This window comes from Quercus suber, unplaced genomic scaffold (assembly GCF_002906115.3).
Source record: "Quercus suber isolate HL8 unplaced genomic scaffold, Cork oak 2.0 scaffold_579, whole genome shotgun sequence".
Classification (NCBI taxonomy): Eukaryota; Viridiplantae; Streptophyta; class Magnoliopsida; order Fagales; family Fagaceae; genus Quercus; species Quercus suber.
This window is the reverse complement of record NW_027070024.1, coordinates 339,838-364,041: the sequence shown is the minus strand read 5'-3', so window position 1 is coordinate 364,041 and position 24,204 is coordinate 339,838. Positions and strand designations below refer to the sequence as shown.

Genomic DNA, 24,204 nt, shown 5'->3' with positions numbered 1-24,204 from the left:
TTTGGAATAACTTAATTGACCACCAAAGATGGTCATCTTATTGACCACATAACTCAATAGGTTGGACAAGATTCCTTTAAAACTGTTTGAATGTTTGTTGAAGGACGAGTCTGGCAGCGTCGGAGGATAAGGCGCGGAGATAGTCGCGGGCCTTGATCGAAGAGAGGAGGTCGTTGAGGAGTGAGGTGTGAGTTTTGGGCAAATTATTGCTGGTGATGCATGTAAGAATCACCCACATGTAAGTAGTGTGTTCTCTATACATCACTTTTATGCAGCTCATTTTGTTGTACGGTTTGTTTTTGATGTTTGTGTCCTTGCTGCGGTAAGGGCCCGGCCCATGGGCCTGTTTAAATTGAGCCACTACCGGTCTGACCCACAAATGGGACTTGGGTAGAGCCAGACTCCACGCATCGAGAGTTACTTCAAATTTCACTTAAAACAATCAGCCCAACAAACTTCAAATCTCACTTGCTCTGCTTAGGTGCGTCGCTTGAACTGGTTTGTGGGGAGTGTGTAAGAAAGAATATGAGGAGTTGACACTTTACACCAATTATTGGACATTCATGAAAGAGTGTTTGGTCACCTGATATTTTTTAATTAATTTTTTTTCTTCCAAATTTAGTTACTCTAAACCTAAATCAGATAAAACCTGTCTAGAACCAAAAAAAATTAGTCTAGCGGTTCGGTTATAGCCAGGCAATTTAATTATTATTAATTCCTTTCCACTCTCACCTCATTTTACCTGCACTAATAGTGGCTTCAAATAGTGTCGGTTTTGCAACATTTGGAAAAGGGTGTTATATTTATTTGTTCTGTTGATTATCTTTTTCATTGATTTGATTTGTTTTAATATAATGCATGCTATTTTTGTTACTTTCTTTCGTAGATGATTTTATATATATGTTTCACTCTATCGTCCCTCTTTGGGAATACAATTTTCATGTCAAATGGTGGGAAGAAGCTAAAACTAACAGTTTTGATCAAAAGGTCATTTACTAGTTTCAATAGCACTCGACTCTTCAAAACAATATGATTACTCATAATCAAGATTCTATCTTGAAAAATAACCTAACACAAGTAAACCCCTTCTTAATGCTAATAATTTTAGCTAAAAGTTTTACTTCCCTCAAAGCGTAAAAAAGTTAAGTTTTCCCCATCTCTTAATCACCCATTGATTATGAATTTTCTCTGGTTTATTTTTAGAGGGAAAGAAGTTTTAATACAAGGCACACCACTATTCCACTCAAAAGTTATGGTAACTTTCAAGAGAGGATGGGGTAAGCTCTACTATACACAATACACTCTTTTAAACAATGTGGGACAATTACTCGTTTTTTGGAGAAACAAACACATACACACACAAGGGAGAGGGAAAGGGGTTCTAACACAAAGAATGAGTTTGGGTCATTACTGTAGTTTTATTATTACTAGGTTGCAACTTATGCTTATGCCAATGAGTTTGGGTCAATGAGTTTGGGTCCAACTTCATATAATCATTTAGTCTTCTCGTTATTATTTCATACTAGTTGCAAACTCGCATGATAGTAAGAAAATATAATTATTTTATAAGAATATAATGTCAAATTTGTATGTTAAATAATGCATCTCATTTAAAAGTATTTTATATTTTTATAAGTTTTACGTAATTGAACATATAATAAATTTTGCATAATTATAATATTGTTTTATATAAATGGAGAAGATGTTATTAATTTTTTTAAAATATATATCATAATCGGCTGACTAATTCTAAATTAAAAAATAATTAAGAATTTGTTTATTATGTTGTTGATGTGAAACTAAAAAATAATATCACTTTGTAATTAGTAAATGATATAGTTTAAATGTTCTTTTTATATTAAAATTTTAAATGAAAACATTCATAAGATGCATTATTTAAAATATCTTTTTTTTAATTAATATTAATATTTTAAAAATGCCTAAATGAAGTCATGTACTAATAGATTTGGACAAAATAATTAAATTAACTCATTTAGTTATTTGCTAATACATCTTATAATTGAAATGAATCGAATATTGGACTGATATGATTCAATATAAGTATAAAAACAATAAATATTACCCTTTAACTTTTAGATATTATTTTATAGATAGTATTTCTTACTCACATGTATATACCAACAATTCTATCTCCATGAGCTCTTGGAAAAGTTCATCCAAGACTCACCGAAAGTAATCATATCCCCAACCTCTCATCTTGTGAGTAAAACAGTATGCACTATGCACGCCCACGGATCCGCTTTGTTGGCAGTTTATGGCCCGGCAAAAGTTTCGAATCTGGTTCTTGAGGTTCCCTATCAAGAACCAGGGCCCAAAAGTCAAAATCATGTGTCATCCTCTTGACACGTGTCAACACCAAACAAAAAGACCCCTACCCTCAAGGTTGAAAATTTAGCCTTTGACTTTTAATGGAAAAGGCTAGCAGCAAAATTCAAATACAACCTGAGTTGCTGGCTAAAAGCCTCCACATATGATGCCATTGATTTGGTTGCTCAAATGTTTAGGTCGGTAATACATACATTCCCACAATATACAACCTGTGCATGGCGTATACACTACACAACAACAGTGTTGTCATGAAGAAACTCACTGTTTCCTATCCAACTCTATAAATTAATGCAAAGGGATTTTTGTAATGAATTTGGTTTAATGGTTTGGTTGAACAAGCATCAGTGATAAGCTTTTATATATAGTTATTAGGTCAATTATATAACCAAGCTTCTTCCAGCTTTGCCATGTGCCCTCTTAACTTGTTCTAGTTAATTGGTATAAAGATTGCTTAATGTTAGATTACATCTTAGCTGAAGTTATGATTAGTAGTAGCAATGGTCCAATTTCACCGATTGGTGTCTTGATTTGATGATAAGCAGATGCCATAGATTGAAATTCTCTAAATTAAAATATATATATATATATATATATTTTTTAAAACCTTATGTTCTAGCAATAAACTATAAAAGAGGAATGGAAATCTTTCTTTTCTATATTCTTTAGACCATCCCAATATGGTTTGAATATGAAACCACAATAAGCATTGTGTGGATGTTCCTTGAAAATAGAATGATTTCATTCATTTTCCATTGCAATTGAAGGAGTTAATTGGAGCCAAAATAAGTCCAAATATTGCACATTGATAGACACCAATATACCGACAACATAGATATAGAATTATGGAGTACCTGAGCTGTAACATTTGACTTTGGGGGTATGCATTTCTCTTCAATCATTCCTAGCTTTTCATATTTTCCTGATTAACTAATCAACTAATTATATAATCGTGGTCCAAAGCTTTAATATTTTGCTCGTAACACTTTCTCAATTACCAAAAGTTAGCACGATTAACACTAATCATTCATTCGCACCAATGGTCGTTTGCAAGTTGTAAAGATGAATATGGCTGTTATTCCATCAGAGTCATGCTGAGCTGACTAATATGAAAAGTCTATTATAACATGTCCAACCAAACCAAATAAAGGTTTCTTTTATCTGTTGTTTATATAAAATAATTCCACAGACAATATCCCTATGTATATACAGCTTTCCTAGTATGATTGATTGGGTTGCGCAGTCGATTAGGTCGAGAGATTCCGGTTGATGAATATTGAATTTACTTAAACATCATAATGTTCAGTTTCAGATATATTTTTGTAAAGAAAACACAACATTTTATTATACATTGGCCCAATAGTTGCTGCCAAAATTTGGGAGTCAGCAAGAGCCTTCTAACTCATTTGGTTGGTACCTCTTAGTATTTCCAAATGAGACATCCAATATTTGAATCCCTCTCTCCCTCAGTTTGGTAACAAACTTGGTTACAACCAACAATAAAAATATGACAAGTGTCCCTTACACTTGAATCACTTAACATAATTGTATACAATCATCACTTAAGTATAGTTTACTAAGTCATGTGGTAGGAACATATGTCATCTTTCTGTTATTGACTATAATCAAATTTGTAACCAAATTTTATCATAATCCTCGAGTTCCACAAGCATTAGGTAATTACAAGAAATAATATCTAGAGTGTAACCTAAGATATTGGCGGGAAGAATTGAATACAAGACCTCATATCATATCATCTATGACCAAATCCCTTGGGTTGAGTGAGTCACATTTTGGCATGACTGATATGTTTGGTTGGATGGGGATTTGGCATATTTAGCCAAATAGCATAATTTTTGAAAATATTTAGGAAAAAAGTACCGAGTCAAACTTATTTCATTATGTAGCATTTATTTTTTGGAACTCAAGTTTGTCAGACTCGAGTTCCGAGCATTATGGCAATCTAATCTAACATAATGCTTAGGATTCAAGTTTCACTTAGAACTCCATTTTGTCAAACTAGAGTTCCAAAAAAGTACTACATAACTAAATAAGTTTGATTAGGTGCTATTTAGCAAATTTTTCCATGGGAATTTAGTGCAGCATCGCCCTTTATTGCGCCACTCATTAACTGATTTGGCTCTCAATGAACTATGAGAAATCATGCATGTTAATTGATACATTTCTTGAAAATATGTCAACGCTTTTTTTTTTCTTTTCTTAACAAAGTATTTATTTATGTGGGTTCTAATTAACTCTTTTGACATCATATAAGAAATTTCAAATTCAAACTCTGCCTACACTAAAAACCAATTGATGTCTTGACCTAATAATAAAGAACAATCATCATATAGCAGACGCTATATATTTAAATTCTATCGTGTCTAAAAGAAAGTATCTATAATCCTTTATTAACTTTTTTTTTAGAATCATCCTCTATTAACTATATTAGTCTCGAAACATGTATATATTTTAAAATATATATAGGATAAGATTTGAATTTATCAAATCAATCCCATAATAAAAATTCTAAAAAAATGGGGCAGATAAGATTTTAAACATGGATTCCATAATAAATTATTCTAAAAAAATTACCAATTGAGCCAATTTAGGGATGGCAAAAACATCCTGTTGTGCTTGACTCATCCTACTCTGCTTTGCCTTACACAAATTTTTCCCGTTCCAAAGAGATGCAAGATGGGGTTGGGTTTTACTTGCCGCACCCCACCTAATGTATATATAAATATTATTTCTATACATATCCTAGTTATAACTTATTAATTTTATACATATTCATTACCATTTTAGCCAAGAGCAACATAGCTCAATTGGTTGGCATTTTTACATATCTTCAATGGATACATCCAAAATTCAAATTCCTCATTTCCCAACTATTGAAGTATTAGCCAAAAAAAAAAAAAAACTATTTCCAAAATACATGTCTCTCTTTCTCTCTTAATACTGAACTAATGCCATTTCTTTTTATATCTTATTTATCTTATCACTCTCATTAGGATTAACAAAATATCTCTAACATGCCCTGCTTTCATCCTAACACCCATGATCCAACCCATCCCATTAATATCCTAGTCATCAATGCCTTATTTGGATTTTTGTTTCAAGAGTCATGTTAAATGGTACTTTTAGAACGTCTGTTAATTAATTATTTTATGAAAATTTTTATACCACTTTTGTAAATAAAAAAAAAATTGTCAAAATAATTGGTTTTTTTTTTTCTTTTACCATACAATATTTCTTAAAATATATCATTGGTTTAGTTTTTCCCTTGTTGCAAACATAAACAAACAGAAGGGCGCCGTCGCAAACTCGCAATCCTGAGACAGCAAGGCCAGCCAGCCACGCGTGAACTGATGACCAAAGAACAAAAAGCTCATTGTCATTACTCATTACTCATTAGAGTCTGCCCACCAAAAAGGGAAGAAAAATCCCATCAAACACTTACGTGTCTACTGTACACCAAAAGTCTAAACAAACACTTGACATTATTAACACAACACGGCCATCAAAAATGTGTTAAAAATGACAAAACATAACAGAGCAACAAGGTAAAGACAATTTAGAAGGTGAAGCATTCAAGCAAAGCAAGAAAAGGAAAACCCACTCTTCTCTCTCTCTCTCTCTTAGTCATTCATTTCTCTCCTCTTCTTCTTAAACCTTCTCTTTACGCTTTCTCTGATTCTAATGTTGTAAAAGCAAAAACAAAAGAGGGTGCCTTTTCAACTTTGAAGAAGAGAAACACAGAGAGAATTTTAAGTCTCTCTCATCATGAACCAGAAGGCTAGCGTTTCTAAAGAGCTTAATGCCAAGCACAGAAAGGTCTCTCTTTCTCTTCATCTCTTACAAAGTTTGAATTTTTATGTTGAATTTGTTTATGGGGTTACTTGAACAAGTATGGATTTTAAGCTTAGTTGAGTGTCTCTTGTGCTGATGGGTTTGGTTTCACATGGTTATTTTTGTTTTTTGGTTGGTTGAAGACTAATGGATTTTAAGCTAAACATGATTCAAAACTATCTTTCTGATGATGGGTTTGGCTTCAAACTCAATAATATGGCAAATATAAATGCTTTCATGATTAATTTGCATCTGGTTTTGGCCAAGATCCTAATTGGGTCTGCAACAAGAATTATGGGTTTTTTTCAACTTGTTCTTACAGTTAAGAGGTTCTTTAAATCAACTGGCCTATAATTCATGGGCGTTTAAAATGATAAGATAACATAACGGGTTGGACCATCTTTATTCAAAACAGAATTGGTTATATGATACTAGTATTGTTCTGTCTTATGTCTGGTCATTTATATACCCCAAAAAACATAAAACAAGTCTGTATTTAGTTCATTACTTCATTTGTAGCTGAGAAAGTTATTGGTGTCTTGGTGATGTCAGGGTGTTTGGAATGAAGGCCCACTATTTCAGTTGTGGTTTTGTGTGGTGGACCACATGTATAGATTTCAATAAATTCAATTATGTTAGCAAATAAATTGCCTCATGTTAGATTTTTCTTTTCTTTGCTGAGTCCTGTGAAGAATGAGAGGAGTGGACTATGGTCATTAAGCATAATCTCAAGCCTTGCTTAGGTACTTAATAATCCATCATACTTACACTTTCCTTAGCAATGTGATATTTTTCCCATGGAGCCTGAAAGCTTTCTTTCATTTGTTTTTGGCTAAGTAATTTGAAGGAGAGTAGTAGATAATATAAGTGGTTCATGTATTTGTTTAGACATATTTTATCAGAGTTTTTTGGTTGGTGGCATTAAATCATTTGTGAGCGCAAGTTGAACAGGCCATATGCCCTTTTTTCTTGTATTTTCAGTTCTTTTTCTGCCCCCACTCTATTATTGTGGTTCAAAAATTTTCTCATTTAGGTATACCATAGGTGTCTTACATGAAATAATTGTTCCTCTCTATGTCATGCATGCGCCCTCACTCTATACTTGTGGTTCAAATTTTTTTCATTTAGTTTACCTTTGGTGTATACATGAAATAATTGTTCCTCTGTGTTTGAGGGAGTTATATTAGCAAGAAAAGCACTTGATGGATTTTAAGACTGATCACAATGTATAATTCAAGTTTCCCAGCATTATGCTAAAATTATGTTCCCATGCAGAGGATGCAGTGCACTGAATGTATGGTCTGACTGGTGAAGTAGCTTGTTTGCACCCTTTTTCTTCAGCTTTAAGTTCTTGTTGAAAATGAAATTTTAATGAAATAAAAAATATATATTAAAAAAAATTGCTGATGTGGTCTCTAATTGAAAAATTTACAAGTTACCATGTGAGTGAAAAGCAAAAATCAAGTACCAATATATAACACAGAGCAGTCTGTTGTGTTGATTCACAACCCATGTTACTTCAGCCGTGTAGGACACTATACATGTGGATGTGGTTACTAAGGTTAGTTGGTGATCATTAGTTCAGCCATGGATGTTATTTAAGGTTAGCCTGTGATATGCTGATTTCAAAAGCTATGTCTAAAGCTTATCTCATTATTAAAGATTCTAATCAAATTTAATAGAGGGCCAATGATGGATGATTGAAGTTTACATCTGCCCATTTATCCACAATCTTGCTATTAGGCATTTCCATTTCTAGAGAATATTGCTTTGAGTCTGTTAGCCTCTATACATCCTTCTTAGTAGTTTGACAAAGTAAAGGTCATATTTTCTTTTTGTATCTGCAAAGAATTCTCTGGGTTTTCATTTTTATATTATAATTTTCAGATTTGGTGGTAATGGCCACTTACAATTGGTTTACATTTCAAACTAGTATCCTGATAGTAACAAAATGCTTTGCAAGCAAAATGGTGAGAGACGTGAAAACATATAGGCCCCTTTTGACTATAAATAAGTATTTGATGAATTTATGTGATGCACCATCTCTCCCTATAATACATAATCAAGCCCACTCAAATAAACTATAGCCTCAATTTACGGCACTACTACGTAGTTGTTGCAAGGATAATAGAAGGCTGTCTATTTTGTGGCAGTCTTTAAGCATGGCTTGAAACATGTACAGGTTGCATTTAGTCTTCAAATTTCTGTTTTTGGGCACATATATGTGAGATTTTCAATCCAGTTTGGCCTGCTGTGATCATTCTTCTCCTTGCATCATGCCCCCGCATGTTATGTTTTGATTTCTTATCGACATATTGAATTCTGTATATGGCCAATTTCTTTCTGTGACCACTCTTTTCCTTTACCTTTATGATCTATAATGAACTTCATCATATCTGGTGTCCTTGTTTACAGATATTGGAGGGTCTTCTTAAATTACCAGAAAACAGAGAATGTGCTGACTGCAAAAGCAAGTAGGTATCCAGGAGAGTTAATGATATATTACCTTCCTAAGTTGTTGTTTTATGAGTTCGAAACAACACGTGTTGTATGAGAAAAGTAGAGGAGTTGACAATGTTGATACTTTTTACTATTCACTTGAATTCCAACCTATCAAAGAGAAGGGTGAAAAAAAAAAGAACATGGAACTCATGTAGAATTAGCTATTTGTAATTTATTACTTGTATGGTTTGTGCAGTTTTAGTTTGTAACCATATCTTGCTTGCTAGTACAGAGCTCCACGATGGGCTAGTGTGAATCTTGGAATTTTCATATGCATGCAATGTTCAGGGATCCACAGATCTCTTGGAGTACATATATCAAAGGTAGTACAACTTTTTTCTTTAATTATCAATACCCCATTCTATTTCTCATTTTAAAATTAAGCTTTAATCATTTGCAGTGATAGGTACATCTCTGTGACCTGATTATAATTATTCTGAATTATTTTGATGCAGGTGAGATCTGCAACTCTAGACACATGGCTTCCCGAGCAGATTGCATTTATCCAATGTAAGCACCACCTATTTTTTGGCTGAGGAGTCTTTTTTAATTGAAGTCAAGTCACTTCTAAGTCAAGATACAAGGTGCTGAAAGTCATTTTGTTTTTGTTTTCTTTTTCATTGCTAACAGCTATGGGGAATGAGAAATCAAATAGCTATTGGGAAGCAGAATTGCCCCCTAATTATGACAGAGTTGCAATTGAAAATTTCATCCGTACAAAGTATGACTTGACAAGCTGTTGAGTATTATTGTTTCGATTGGTACAGAACAGTCCTATTGTTACGCTCTTGTTTGTTCTGGGCTTACGATTTAGGGCACTGATATATGCTAGGTATCAAGAAAAAAGATGGGTTCGAAGGGATGCAAAAGCAATATCTTCGTCAAGGGTGAGTGAAGAGAAGGGTTCAATTAATAGACCAGGACCTGGAAGTGACGGTTGGCATGCTTTTACAGAAAATATTGAACATTCTTCTGAGAGGAAAGCTGTTAGTTCACCCATAACAAGTAATAGGGTAACTACTTCAAAAATTAGCATTCCTGTGGCTGTTGAAGTATCCCAACAGGTAGGTCATTGTTCATTTTATTTTCTCCATTTGAATAGAAGAAAATCATATTACATCAAGGGGAAAGTTATTGCATTTAGTTTTACTTTGTTATATTTTTTTGGTGCTAGACTGTAATATTATGATTTCTTTATCCTAAAGCGTAGAATTGTATTAATGTTATCTTATATGAGTGGCATTAAATTTTGTCATGGTAGAGTATATTGTTTCAGCTAGCCGGGAAGCATGGACAGTTGGGAGCTATTCAGGAAATACAAACACACACACACACACACACACACACACACACACACAAAAGTGTGAAAATTTCAGAACACATTCACACTCTTGGAAACATTAATGTAAAAGATTAATATGCAAGGACAAGGTTTATGGTGAATGGATTGTTTAAAGGCCTATCACATTAGAACAAATTAGTGGGGATTCTTTGGCTTATTTCTGAACTGGAACTTGCTTTGGTGAAAAATGATGCTATAATGTTGAAGGATAGAATTGTATCCTTATCTCCCCTCCAAGGACCATAATTTTATGGGACCTACTCCAGCTAATGGTTTTCCCTTTCTTGGCAAAACTAACTCAAAACATTGAAGGATGCACACATTCAAAAAATTATTCCAAAGATTTGAAATTTTTATATGGTTCCTCTCCATCAGGTATATGACCTGTAATATGGGGTCACATCTTAACATCTCAATGAGCTATTAAATTTGAAGATAAAAATATAATGGAAAATGGAATTTTGTATCACAATTAGTATCTAATTCTTTTAGATTGATATATTACACGCGCACCTAGTGGGTTTTGAATCTACAACTTTTCTCTCCACCCAGTCTTATGGGAGAAGGAAGTGTCATTTAAGCTAGAACTCATTCACTGTAATTAATATATATTTGAAACACCAGTAAAGTTTTGATGCTAATGTACAGGTCATTTCTGATCCAAAACCACAAGAAAGATTGCAGAAATCAGAACCAGTAGTCACAAAGGCTGAATTGGCAAAACAGGCAGTTACTGCTACCCCTGCTGTCCCACCACCCAAAGTGGATTATGCAACTGAACTTTTCAATTTACTCTCCATGGGCGATTCTGGACAAAAGGGCTCTGAGACATCTGCTGTTGATGATAATGCATGGGTCAGTTTCCATTGTAAGTTTCTTGAAATTATGTTATTGTTGGAGTAATTTTTGCCACTAATATTGTTTTTTCCAGCTTGCAGTTTCCACTTTAATAATTTCTTCCTTATAATTGTTAGATTATGGTAATTTTCTTCCATAGTAATCCTTGACCTTGAACCCCCTCAACTTGGCAGCTCCCAAAGCAAAGTTGACAGCAGAGAAAAATGATCCATCACAGTCAGTTGAAAGCAAGATACAATCCAAGAACGGAATTGAAGATCTTTTTAAAGATTCACCCCTGGTTACAAATTCCTTATCAGCGGAACCCCGGAAAGATGTGAAGAATGATGTTATGAACCTCTTCGAGAAGGTATTTGTTTACAAGTTCTTCAGAAGCTGCCGTAGATATTATGGGGCAATTAGGGCAGAACATGCTGCTTCTGAAGACTGATGACTGTAAAAAATTCAGTCTTAGCATGAAACTGACTTGGCAGAAGATCAAAACACTCCTTTGAAGTTTTATTTTGGAGCATATATATTCTCTTTTTGTATAATTGTTTATAGTGAAATAAGTGGGTTAAGGGTTAAATATCGAGTTTACATTCTGTTCTGGGTCGCTTGAATGTGAAATTTTGGCATCTAAAATTAATATGGTAATATTTGGCGTAAACCAAGGAGAATTTGACTGAATTATTATTATTATTTTTTTATGATGTTCTGATTATTATTTGTTTATACTTTTTTGTTGTTTCTATACTTAAAGATGGTCATGTCCCTCTAACCTTTTCAGATCTGGATTTCATGCAGTCCACTATGGCATCACCATTCTCTATCCATCAACAACAACTGACAATGCTAGGCCAACAACAATCATTCCTTATGGCTGCTTCAGCGAATGGCTCCCAAACACTTCCTGCCATTGTACATCAACCTCACTCCAATGCTGTTCTCATACCCAATCAGAATTGGGGAAGTATGGGCCATCAAGTTCCCAGAATGATGATGCCTGTAGCTGAGCCACAAAAATATACGCAGGTTTAGATGCTTGGTTCATATAAATAAAGCTTACATCCCATTACTTTTAGATTATAACTACAACATTTAACGTGTGGCTTTCTTGTACCAGATAGGAAACCTCCAACACATGTATCAGACAGGGAATTCAGTTCCCTTTTCAAGGAGGTATGGCTAATTTGTTCAGCGCGATCATTTAGAAAATGACTGGGTTTCATAAACACACACAGACATAAACAGCCATGAGTTGTTTTACGTGAGAAAAATCAATGCAGAAATTAATGTCTTGGGTTACCTATGGGTTGCTTGTTTATCTAGTTCATCTAAACTCAAAATAACAACTACCATTATTGTTACAGGAGTCTAAGAATCTCAGGGTGTACCTAACATAGTCTTTGTCATTTATGTTGCAGCATGTATATGGTAGGGCCAGTAGCTCCAACCTATGGTTTGACAAGCATGAGAGTGAATGGGACTCCTGCAGCATCACCAGTACCTTCAGTCACTCCAACACAATCAGGAAAAGAATATGATTTGTCATCATTAATGCAAGGGATGTATACAAAACCGTGAGAAATTTGTCAAGTTGTGATTTCATAGATGTGATTAACAGAAATAGTTATATTATAGGAAAGCATTTGAGGTGTATATTCCTTTATATTTAAAGCAGTTAGCTCTTTGTTGGTGATTCATTGTATCATGAATTATGCTGGTGCAATAAAAATGAGTTCATCATATTGCTTAATACTGTTTATTTTTCCTTTTGATCTCTGCTTTAAGCTTGCTATAGTGATTCTATTTTTTTCTTGAATGGACAACGCAGAAAAACCTGTACAAGGAGCTCTCAAACAGCTTTCTCATAAGTCATAACCAAAGTTATTTGTGTCACATTACAGGTCACTTTAATCATATGAAGCTCCTTAGTGCCTACTGACATTAATATATAGAAGCAAGTTATGATTTCCCAAAAATATTATTTTATCATTCTGGGAACAAAGCTGCTCACCCAAAATTAAGATAATGAAATATGAATTTGAGTGGTGCTTAGTATACTATAAATTTTATAACAGTTTTACAAACTAATTCATCCATTTTTAAACACATTACAAAAATGAAAGAAATTTATCTATTATGTTGTCGTCGTGACACTAATCATATTTATTGACATGTACATTTGTGAACTTTTTATCATAAAATTTGTATTAGCTTTAGGCCTTTTTTCTATAAATTTTGGTAATTGGATGTGAAGAATTATCAGTGGAAACGTAGAAAATGATCAGTGTATCATCGCACCATACTGTAGTTTCATGCAATCGTTATCTAACCCCATACAAATTGCACTTCCTAATATGTAGATCCTCATAGATGGTATGGTGATAATGTTAAATGCAATTCAAACAAACTCAGAACTTGTATGAACAATGCATGAAATTGATGAGTACCATTGCTTCACCTGGCACAAATTTTACATGGGTATTTTCTTAATCCACGAAATTGATGAGTAGCATTGCCTCCCCTCAAAATAATTTAAGTACATAAGGTAGCAGAGATGCTTGTGTTCACAATGTGAAAATTCTGGTTGGGCCCTAGGTTGAGGCATCTCAATATCTTTGTTTAGACCCCAGCCAAAGCCCATCAAAATTATCCAATCTCTATTGAACTTTGCTGGCAATTTTAGACACTGGGAGAATCACTTACATAAGACCAAAACATAAAGATAATGGGAAAATCATTGTAAATATTAGACAATCCTTGTTAGATATACTGTGAATATTCGGATGAAACAAATAATAAGATCATCGGGTGAAAAATCGACATGTGGCAGTCATCTGAGAATTGGACGGTGCTATCTGCTAAGCAACAAAAAATTTTTTGAGAATGTGCTAAGCAACAAAATTGGACTTGGAAAAGTAGCAAAACCCTTGACCTTATCTATTCTTGTTCTTTTCCTCTTAGAAATAGCATCACTATTTATTTACTCGTTGTTGTTGACCATTATTATGTGTCACACAACTACTAAATCCCAGTCTTCCCGTTAGAAAAGTATTAGGGTGGCTCAAAACGCTGCTTCAGTTAAAGCAAATTAGCACTGAATAGTGAATACAACAAACACAAAACTAAAATTTATTGACTTTTTGCTATCACCACCGTCCACAAAATTGAAAGATAAAATGTGTTACAAACTTTGCAATTTGTTAATTAACGATGAAAACGCTTAAGAGTTAAGATAGTGCATGCACATGGGCTATCCAAATCCAATGGTGGACAACTTAATTGCGTAGTTTGGGACGTTATTGTTGGTGATGGGATGAAATATGTGATGCGTTTTTGGAGTTGACTTGTGGTGGAGGTGAAGATTCTCATGTAAACACTTTTTAAATGAATAGATTAGTGGGAAAATTAGGTAGAGCAATGTTAGTGATACAATTTTTTCACTTATTGTTGAAAATGTACACTGATCATAATGTGTTATCTCAACAATTGTGAAAAATATTGTCGAGAGCCTTGTAACCTAACTAATTGACATCTCCTAATATTTCTAACAGAAACATTCATGGTTCAAATATATCTTTTCGTTGTAACTATTGAATTATCAAATTAAACTTTTTACCCTTAGGTTTTTAACAATAATCTATATTTTATAAATAGTAACAATATAACTATCATGGCTTGATACCTTATGAACATGCTAAGATTGTTAATTTCAGAAAATAAAATTTTGCTCAATTTCTTTGATCAAACTTCCTTCTATTCATGAGCTTTGTTTATTTGTTTTTTTTTTTTTTAAGTTTTATTTTAGGGAAAAATTAATGTCCAATGTTTGAGTGTATTGGTTAAGACAAGATGCAAACACATAACCAATTTTAAAGATGTATGTATATCGTGTGGCATCTAATGTATCAGAACACTGAACACAGGCCAAATCTTTTATTTTATGAGTTTGATTTGTTTATTGTTAGAAATAGTGATGGTTCAAATTTACTTCCTTTCAATTAATTAGATTCCTTACATTAGACTAATGTTGATTTTTTTGTTGTTACCTTCTGAATAGAGTCTGGCCAAAAATAAAGTGGAATTAATTTTTGTAAAACTTTGAAATGTGGTACAACATAATTGAGAATCTTTTCTTAAGGTTGCTTGTACACTTTCAATACTTTGTTATTCGAATAATATTCTAAGAGAACTTTCTATACGTCCCATCGATATCACAATATGAAATCATCAAAACTGCCATTTTTCGTTGAATGATAAACTGCCATTTGGATTACTAAACATGCATGACTAGAATAAAGTTCATATTGTTTCTCAAAAAAAAAAAGAATAAAGTTCATATTACTATATATCATGTTACATTCTTTAGTCAATTGTCGTGCTCTTTCGTCGCAATTACATAGGCAACTACCATATGTTGTCGTGTTTCCTAGGATTTAGACTCATTAGTTAATACTAGTCTTAACTCTAATCGTTTACACAAAAGGATTAATTCTTTTTGCTTTCTTTAATGGACCGACCATTTGTCTCTCTTTATACTCACAAAAATAGATCCCAAACCTTTTCTTTCATAGATACCAATATTTGAAATTATACGCAAACCTATCTTGTATTGCATGGTACAAGAAGAATTTATTTATTTTTGGATGAATATTTGAGAAATAAATTTGTCTAATTAACCAGGGAAAAACTTGGGAATTTATTTTCTTAAAAAAAAAAAAAAATGAAAGAAAGAAATGGATATTAAAAATGGGGTTGATTAAGATGTTTACCATATCATACACCACACGATAGTAAAGAGGCCATGTGCCTATGTTAACTATGCTTTTATTGCTGTAAAGGTCAATATTCTGCTCAGTTGACTTCTGGTGAGTTAACCAATAGAAACAACACACAAAATGGCTGTGATGCTTTATGCGATCAAGGATAGAAATGACCTAGCCATGACTTAAAATTATAGGTCTTAACATAATTTTTTTAGATATTTATTACATTGTATTAATTAAAAATATATCTCATTCATTGGATATAGATATCATGCACTCATCTCAGAATATATGATCCTATATAATTTGATTTCCCACTTTCTTAACGACAAGATGTATATATCAAATTTATGAGAAAATTATTGAATTAGACTGATCTCAATTTATATACATGTAATGAAAATATCTTATGCATCATTTTTATATTGTGGATATCTCACAATATGTGAATTTTACACACATATATGGCTTAAACTATGAAACACCTACGGATATAGAAAATAATTCTCCAATATGCACGACGGCAACCAAGAAAAAGTGCACCAGCAAAACAAAAGCAGTTCAAAAGAATTAATAAAAAATTAAAAAAAAAAATTGACTAAATTAACAATATCCGTGATTATAGGCATTCTTAATCAAGAAGTAAATGAAGTAACTTCTCTTTTCTCGGTTGACAAATGAGGAGAGGGAATGCCTTTGAACTTTAACTCCCAAGTAATGGTTAGGAAAAATCGAGGTTTAAATTTGAATCCATTATTTTAACTTTCTTTTAGCCCAAGTTGATTATAAAAATCAAAGTTAGTAGCAAAAGAAATTATAAACTAATAACAAGAAGAGATTAATATTAATTATCCATACAGATAATGTTCCAAAAGAAATGGACGGTGCTCTAGAAAGAGCTTTGGATTATTTATTTATTTCTTTTTTTCCGTGAGGGCCATTAGAAAATGGCTTTGTATGATGTTACTGTTTGACTTAGAAAAGGACTTAACCGTTATCTTTTGATTTCTAGTCGCTCTGTATTGTCTTTTTCATCACAATACTTACTCTCTCTTGACTAAATTTATGTCATCGTACGTTGCAGACTTAGTGTTCTCACTCTATTTTGCAGAAATATTGGTGTGCTTCATACCAACGCTACTCGTTTTTTCCCATTCAGCTCGCTCAAATGGTCCAACTATTTGATAGCCTTTATGTTCACACATCGGAAAATTTTAAGTGAAAACATAATTTTCAATAAGCAAAGAAAAGGTTTATTAAGTTTAACGCTACAGATAATTTTTACAATTTTTTTCATGGCTACTAAAGGGGTAATTAGCATTGATGTTCAAACGAAGCTACGAACTCATTACTAACACATATGGCGGAGTTATGGAGGATCAAGTGGTGGCAATTGCTCCCCTAGTCCCACCAAAATTTTTCCTTATAATACTTTTTTTTCTATATTTTCCACGTAACGAAGAAAGTATTTCATATCTAAGGAAAGTTTTTTAATGTTTAAAAGTTGAATAATGATGCTAAAAGCTTTGTAGGTTTTAGCTCAACTGATACTTCCTGAAATTTTCAATAAAAATGTTTAGGATTTAAATGTTCTTCTCCCTTTTAATTATTGAATTATATATAAAATAAAAGGTTAATAAGAATAAGAATTAAAAAAAAATTAATTGAAGAGAAGCAAATTAAATACTGTTTCCTTTCAAAAGTGTTAAGAGTTTAAAGTCATTATGTAATAATTTTGTTATTTTTATGGGTTTTCTAATACTAAAATACCCCATAGCATTCACACACACACACACACACATATATATATATATGAATGGAATTTTATTGTCAAAATTGGTCTTAAATATATACACCCATACACGTACAAACACATTCCATTGTACAGTGTGTATGTATGTCTATATTAGTTTACAGGTGTACGAAAATATGTGATATTAGTTACAAATTTTACCTTTTGAGCCAAATCTTAGCTCTGCCATTGATTGACACTATTTTATGGTTTACTAATTGAAAACTTACCACCTTTAAAGAAAAGTTAATTCAAACCATTTGACTATGTGGCAAAAGCCTGTTTTCTCCACACACAAAAAAAGTGGCAAAAGCCTTTCTTTCAATTTCGTTGTTTCTTTCCAATGGTTAGGGTAAACAAATAGTTTGAATCAGTTACTCAATAAGAAAGATCATCGACTCTTTACTAATTAAGCTGTAACTTTAATGTTTTCTGGATAATGATCCGGGTTCTCTGGAAATGTCCAAAACTATCTTCACCATCAAGATTTTGCTCTATCTGCGATTTTTTACATGGCACCCTTTCTACACATAGGCCAATCACAATGGACTGGTAGTTACTTAAACGTACTACATATCTAAATGCCCATCCTTATTGTGGGGCTGCCTTAGCATTATCCAATATATTTTTCCACCCAGCTGTAAACAATTTAATGCTTGGCTTGAACTTTCCATTTTCTTGCTGGGATGTATAATGTGTACGTATTTGGACTAGATTAGGTGAATTAAGTTCAGTGTTCACACCAACTGAAATGAATACAGTAATGAATGTCTATTCAAACTGCTTGAGCTTTCATGAAGTTGCATGTAGACCCAAACTGCCATAATGCCATTGATAGCAAAACGCTCATAATTAAAAAATGATGACCAATATAACTTTCTTAATCAAGAAGTAAATGAAGTAACTTCTCTTTTCTCGGTTGACAAATGAGGAGAGGGAATGCCTTTGAACTTTAACTCCCAAGTAATGGTTAGGAAAAATCGAGGTTTAAATTTGAATCCATTATTTTAACTTTCTTTTAGCCCAAGTTGATTATAAAAATCAAAGTTAGTAGCAAAAGAAATTATAAACTAATAACAAGAAGAGATTAATATTAATTATCCATACAGATAATGTTCCAAAAGAAATGGACGGTGCTCTAGAAAGAGCTTTGGATTATTTATTTATTTCTTTTTTTCCGTGAGGGCCATTAGAAAATGGCTTTGTATGATGTTACTGTTTGACTTAGAAAAGGACTTAACCGTTATCTTTTGATTTCTAGTCGCTCTGTATTGTCTTTTTCATCACAATACTTACTCTCTCTTGACTAAATTTATGTCATCGTACGTTGTAGACTTAGTCTTCTCACTCTATTTTGCAGAAATATTGGTGTGCTTCGTACCAACGCTACTCGTTTTTTCCCATTCAGCTCGCTCAAATGGTCCAACTATTTGATAGCCTTTATGTTCACATATCAGAAAATTTAAGTGAAAACATAATTTTCAATAAGCAAAGAAAAGGTTTATATATTAAGTTTAACGCTACAGATAATTTTTACAATTTTTTTCATGGCTACTAAAGGGATAATTAGTATTGATGTTCAAACGAAGCTACGAACTCATTACTAACACAAATGGCGTAGTTATGGAGGATCAAGTGGTGGCAATTGCTCCCCTAGTCCCACCAAAATTTTTCCTTATAATACTTTTTTTTTCTATATTTTCCACGTAACGAAGAAAGTATTTCATATCTAAGGAAAGTTTTTTAATGTTTAAAAGTTGAATAATGATGCTAAAAGCTTTGTAGGTTTTAGCTCAACTGATACTTCCTGAAATTTTCAATAAAAATGTTTAGGATTTAAATGTTCTTCTCCCTTTTAATTATTGAATTATATATAAAATAAAAGGTTAATAAGAATAAGAATTAAAAAAAAATTAATTGAAGAGAAGCAAATTAAATACTGTTTCCTTTCAAAAGTGTTAAGAGTTTAAAGTCATTATGTAATAATTTTGTTATTTTTATGGGTTTTCTAATACTAAAATACCCCATAGCATTCACACACACACACACACACATATATATATATATGAATGGAATTTTATTGTCAAAATTGGTCTTAAATATATACACCCATACACGTACAAACACATTCCATTGTACAGTGTGTATGTATGTCTATATTAGTTTACAGGTGTACGAAAATATGTGATATTAGTTACAAATTTTACCTTTTGAGCCAAATCTTAGCTCTGCCATTGATTGACACTATTTTATGGTTTACTAATTGAAAACTTACCACCTTTAAAGAAAAGTTAATTCAAACCATTTGACTATGTGGCAAAAGCCTGTTTTCTCCACACACAAAAAAAGTGGCAAAAGCCTTTCTTTCAATTTCGTTGTTTCTTTCCAATGGTTAGGGTAAACAAATAGTTTGAATCAGTTACTCAATAAGAAAGATCATCGACTCTTTACTAATTAAGCTGTAACTTTAATGTTTTCTGGATAATGATCCGGGTTCTCTGGAAATGTCCAAAACTATCTTCACCATCAAGATTTTGCTCTATCTGCGATTTTTTACATGGCACCCTTTCTACACATAGGCCAATCACAATGGACTGGTAGTTACTTAAACGTACTACATATCTAAATGCCCATCCTTATTGTGGGGCTGCCTTAGCATTATCCAATATATTTTTCCACCCAGCTGTAAACAATTTAATGCTTGGCTTGAACTTTCCATTTTCTTGCTGGGATGTATAATGTGTACGTATTTGGACTAGATTAGGTGAATTAAGTTCAGTGTTCACACCAACTGAAATGAATACAGTAATGAATGTCTATTCAAACTGCTTGAGCTTTCATGAAGTTGCATGTAGACCCAAACTGCCATAATGCCATTGATAGCAAAACGCTCATAATTAAAAAATGATGACCAATATAACTAACCACACCTATATCAGTGGCCACACATTAAATAGTATCCCTTACAGCTTACATATTCACATCAACGGGTGCTCTTAGAACAATTGTTTATAAATTATTTTAAGAAAGTTTTGACATCATTTTTATAAATATAAAAAGCCGTCAAAAAAATTTTTTTTTTTTTAAAAAACCTTATTTTCCTATAAAAGTTTTTAAAAATACATCATAAATCAATGTCTTTAAAGTATCCGTTAACGTTTCTTTATTCATAAACCATAATCCATCATAACCCATCATATTAATTATATTAGAATAATTAATTATCTTGCACTTTCATCATATGATATACAATTACCAAGCACTTGAAATGAAAATATTTTAGCTTGGACGTGGATGATTCATCAAAAAATAAAAGCTTGGATGTGGGTGTGTCAAAATCAGCTTGTTACAAATGTCCAATGCAAACGCAATGCATAGAATGATAGGACATGATTTAAGGACGCTGAATCTTTGTTTATGGATTTGAGGAGTACATTCTTGTTATTTGTTTTTGTTTTTTGATAATATAATATGGATTTAAGTGACCGATTGAGATGGTTCACCTATCTTGCTATCCAAGTATCATGTGTGCATTCCCTAATTTTTTTAAAAAAGGATATCCTAGTCTGTTGACTTTGGGAGTCTTGACCAATAAAAATGACCCACACTTATATTCTTCAACTACCAGATATTGTTTATTAACAAAAAAAAAAAAAAAAAAAAACCAAATATTGTTAAATAATGAATGGCATTATTTAGTTGTGCGAGTTCATATTATTTTGTGGCTGATGAATCCCATTTATTGATGGAATCAATAGGATGGTGATGTAGTTATGAGGTGGGCTGAGTGATTGTAATCAGTTCCAATACTATATAACTAAAATAACAAGTTTAGAGACTTTTGTTTTGCTTCAATCTTTATCATAATCTGCTGAAATGTTCGATTATGAATAGTAAAAAGATAAAATAGTAAATTCATATAAAAGTGATTGTCTATTATCCAAATAGACAATTTCGACAAATTGTGGCACAATAAGTACTTCCCTATTGAAATTAAAAACAATCTATCCTCAATTACTATGTTAGTGCTAAGTGTGTCATGTTGTATAGATAATGTGTGTGTAACATCACCGAATAATAAAAAATAAATTAGTACATGATATGTCTAATATCTTCTCAACTAATCCTTGAATCTTTGACTAAACAAGAAAGAGAAATTAATATATTGAATGTCAATTTAATATGAACTAACTATAAACTAATTTCTGAGTCCAAATTTTTCCCTTTGCGTGCAATGGGATCTTAAGGGGCCCTTGTCAATTGGAGCAAGTAATGTGGTTCCGATTGGGTTACTTTTATTAGTCTCCTAATACTGATATATATATATATATATATCTTTATATTCTTTTTTTCTTTTTCTTTTTCTTTTTTTTTTTTTTTTTTTTGTTTTTTAACTAAATTATTATTATTATTTCTTTAATGAATTATTTATAAGTAATTTAAGCCAACCAAAAAAAAAAAAAAACAATTATCCCCGTTTTTTAATAAGTGTTAATTGATAAGTAATTACAGGCATAAATTCAATGTATTTATGCATGTTATTCTTGATAGTTGTATGCAATTTGACTTTATTTAAAAAAAAAAATTTGTATAAAACAATATTTAATGAAATACTAAATGGTCAATTAATAAATGCCCTTAAAGAATAAGTTTTTTTTTTTTTTTCCCCATACTAAATACACCCTTAATTTGTATCACTTGTTAACAAAATAAGCCTAAAATTTTTACTTATATCACATTTGAATTTTGTCAATTTTCAAAGCTTAACTTTTGTGAGCTTAAATATAATTTGCATTATCAAAAAGCTCTACTTTTTTTTTTTATAATCCCTAACATAAGTGATCCTAAAACTCTTCGAGCACCTTACTAATCATCCGGGTCGTAATCCCCCATCCCACGACCAAAAAACCTTTACTCAAAACTCAATTAGAATGGAGGAAAATTAGGAGGGGGGGGACCAGAAAAGTCGATTCCACTTGAGCAAATCTTTACGCTCAAGGCAGATGGGGCATAGCCAACCTGTAAACACCACATTTATTTGCCCTTTTCTTCTTTTCTTTCTGAAAGCAGACAGCTTTTTTTGCATGACCAGACCAGTTGTACTACTACTACTCGAGCAAGGTCTATATGGTCGATCAGTGTGGGTGCTTCACCCAAGCTTAATGTTTGTGCGCACACATGCATGCTAGGGTTGAACCCCACCGCAGCAGCCACTGGACCAGCGCTTCAGGATCTTGGTACATCCTCGGTGAGTAACGGTCAATTTTTTGACCGTTGAGCACTTGAGTTGAGAGAGTGACTCGTTTAAAACTTCTAAACATTGAAAATGTTGCAACCCACTGTGCAATGTTGGATTCTTGCTTGTAAAAGTGATTTCTCTTTACGTTCTCTAGAAAGATTACATCAGTACATAAAAAACCGACTTGAGAAAGCCTCTCAAGTTTCTTTATGTCTAATCACCCAAATTGGCCCACTAGAATAAAGATTGGAATGTACTAAAAAAAAATCAATCAGTTTTTATCCTATAGTGGGTAATGATTCAAATGTTGATGGATTATGAAGTGTACTTTGGTATAATTTTTTCCATTGATGCATTCTGCTCAAAAAATAATTCCACTTTAAAAAAGTAAAATAAAAATAAAAATGTACGTATTTCGTTATGTTAACTAGTGTTGTTAAGGCAACCGATAAAAAGAATATAACAAATTCCATTTATATTGGAAAACAATAAATGTTGATATATAAAAGTTAATAGAAATTTGGACTATTTTTTATTGAAAGTGGATTAACTAAGTTGGTAATTCTAGCTACCTTAAGAAGAGTTGTCCTTAGGGGACTTGATAATAAAACCCACTCTTCTCAAAGATAAAGTAACATTGAGTAGCTATCTTTAAAAGGTGATTTGGCCATGATAGGTTTTACTCATGCTAGTGTCAATAAGTAAAAACAACCAATGATGATCTAATGGAAAAAGATGAGCCTTGCTTGTGAGACATTTTAATCATAAAAAATGTTATGTGCATAATCTTACTAATCATGGGACTCTCAAACTATGTTAAATATTAAAAAAAATTATAGTGTATTAGCATCCCCTCCTATAGTGATTTGTGAATTCACAATCTCATTAAAATAGATGTAGAATAAATTAAATAGATTAAGAAGATTAGTTTATAAGAAAACAATCTAAATAGCTCTTTAAAGCAAATAGGTTAAACGAATGGGATTATTTCACTTTTTATAATTTGGGAGACAAAAATTTTTAGAATTAAATTTTTTTTCCCGATAAATTGTAATTAAAGTAGTATTATTTTCATAAGAACTCATCACCAACAATTAACATTGCGTATCATATTATGCCCATTCGATCACATGCCCTATTTATTTCACTTGCCTTAAATAGGTAAGAGTGAAAGTTAATTAACATTAACAAATGCCTTAGGATTAGGGTAATATAATAATAGTACTAGTAAAGTAGTAATGAATAATCCCCACACCCTAGTACGATTTACTAAATGTAACCAATACTTAATCACATTATCTTTAAACAAATTGCCACTTTCCCCATCCAAAAAATAAATAAAAATGGACACCTTTAAAGTAAGTGGGGCCAACATGGATATTCTAAAGAGGCAGCATATAAGCTCCGACACCAGTAGGCCACACCCCCACAACACAAGGCCACACCACCCCCCCTACCCCACATCACACATGCAAACTCATCTCTCAATCTCAACCCTCCATTCCTCTCTTCCTCACATCAA

General features: G+C 32.4%; 1 protein-coding gene across 2 annotated transcripts; it reads left to right on the top strand.

Annotated features, from left to right (window-relative positions):
• Positions 1-5,888: 5,888 nt before the first annotated feature.
• Positions 5,889-12,638, top strand: LOC112012458 (ADP-ribosylation factor GTPase-activating protein AGD5). 2 transcript variants are annotated; one of them, XM_024044842.2, is made up of 11 exons: positions 5,889-6,183; positions 8,614-8,672; positions 8,933-9,023; positions 9,156-9,210; positions 9,331-9,421; positions 9,533-9,764; positions 10,691-10,910; positions 11,074-11,249; positions 11,687-11,914; positions 12,006-12,061; positions 12,307-12,638. In XM_024044842.2, the coding sequence occupies exons 1-11, from the start codon at positions 6,133-6,135 to the stop codon at positions 12,464-12,466; spliced, it is 1,419 nt and encodes a 472-aa protein (XP_023900610.2). In that variant the 5' UTR covers positions 5,889-6,132; the 3' UTR covers positions 12,467-12,638. The 2 variants fall into 2 exon arrangements, with proteins under 2 accessions (XP_023900610.2, XP_023900611.2); XM_024044843.2 differs by lacking the exon at positions 5,889-6,183 and having other exon boundaries at positions 8,628-8,672; positions 8,928-9,023.
• The last annotated feature ends 11,566 nt before the right edge of the window (positions 12,639-24,204 follow it).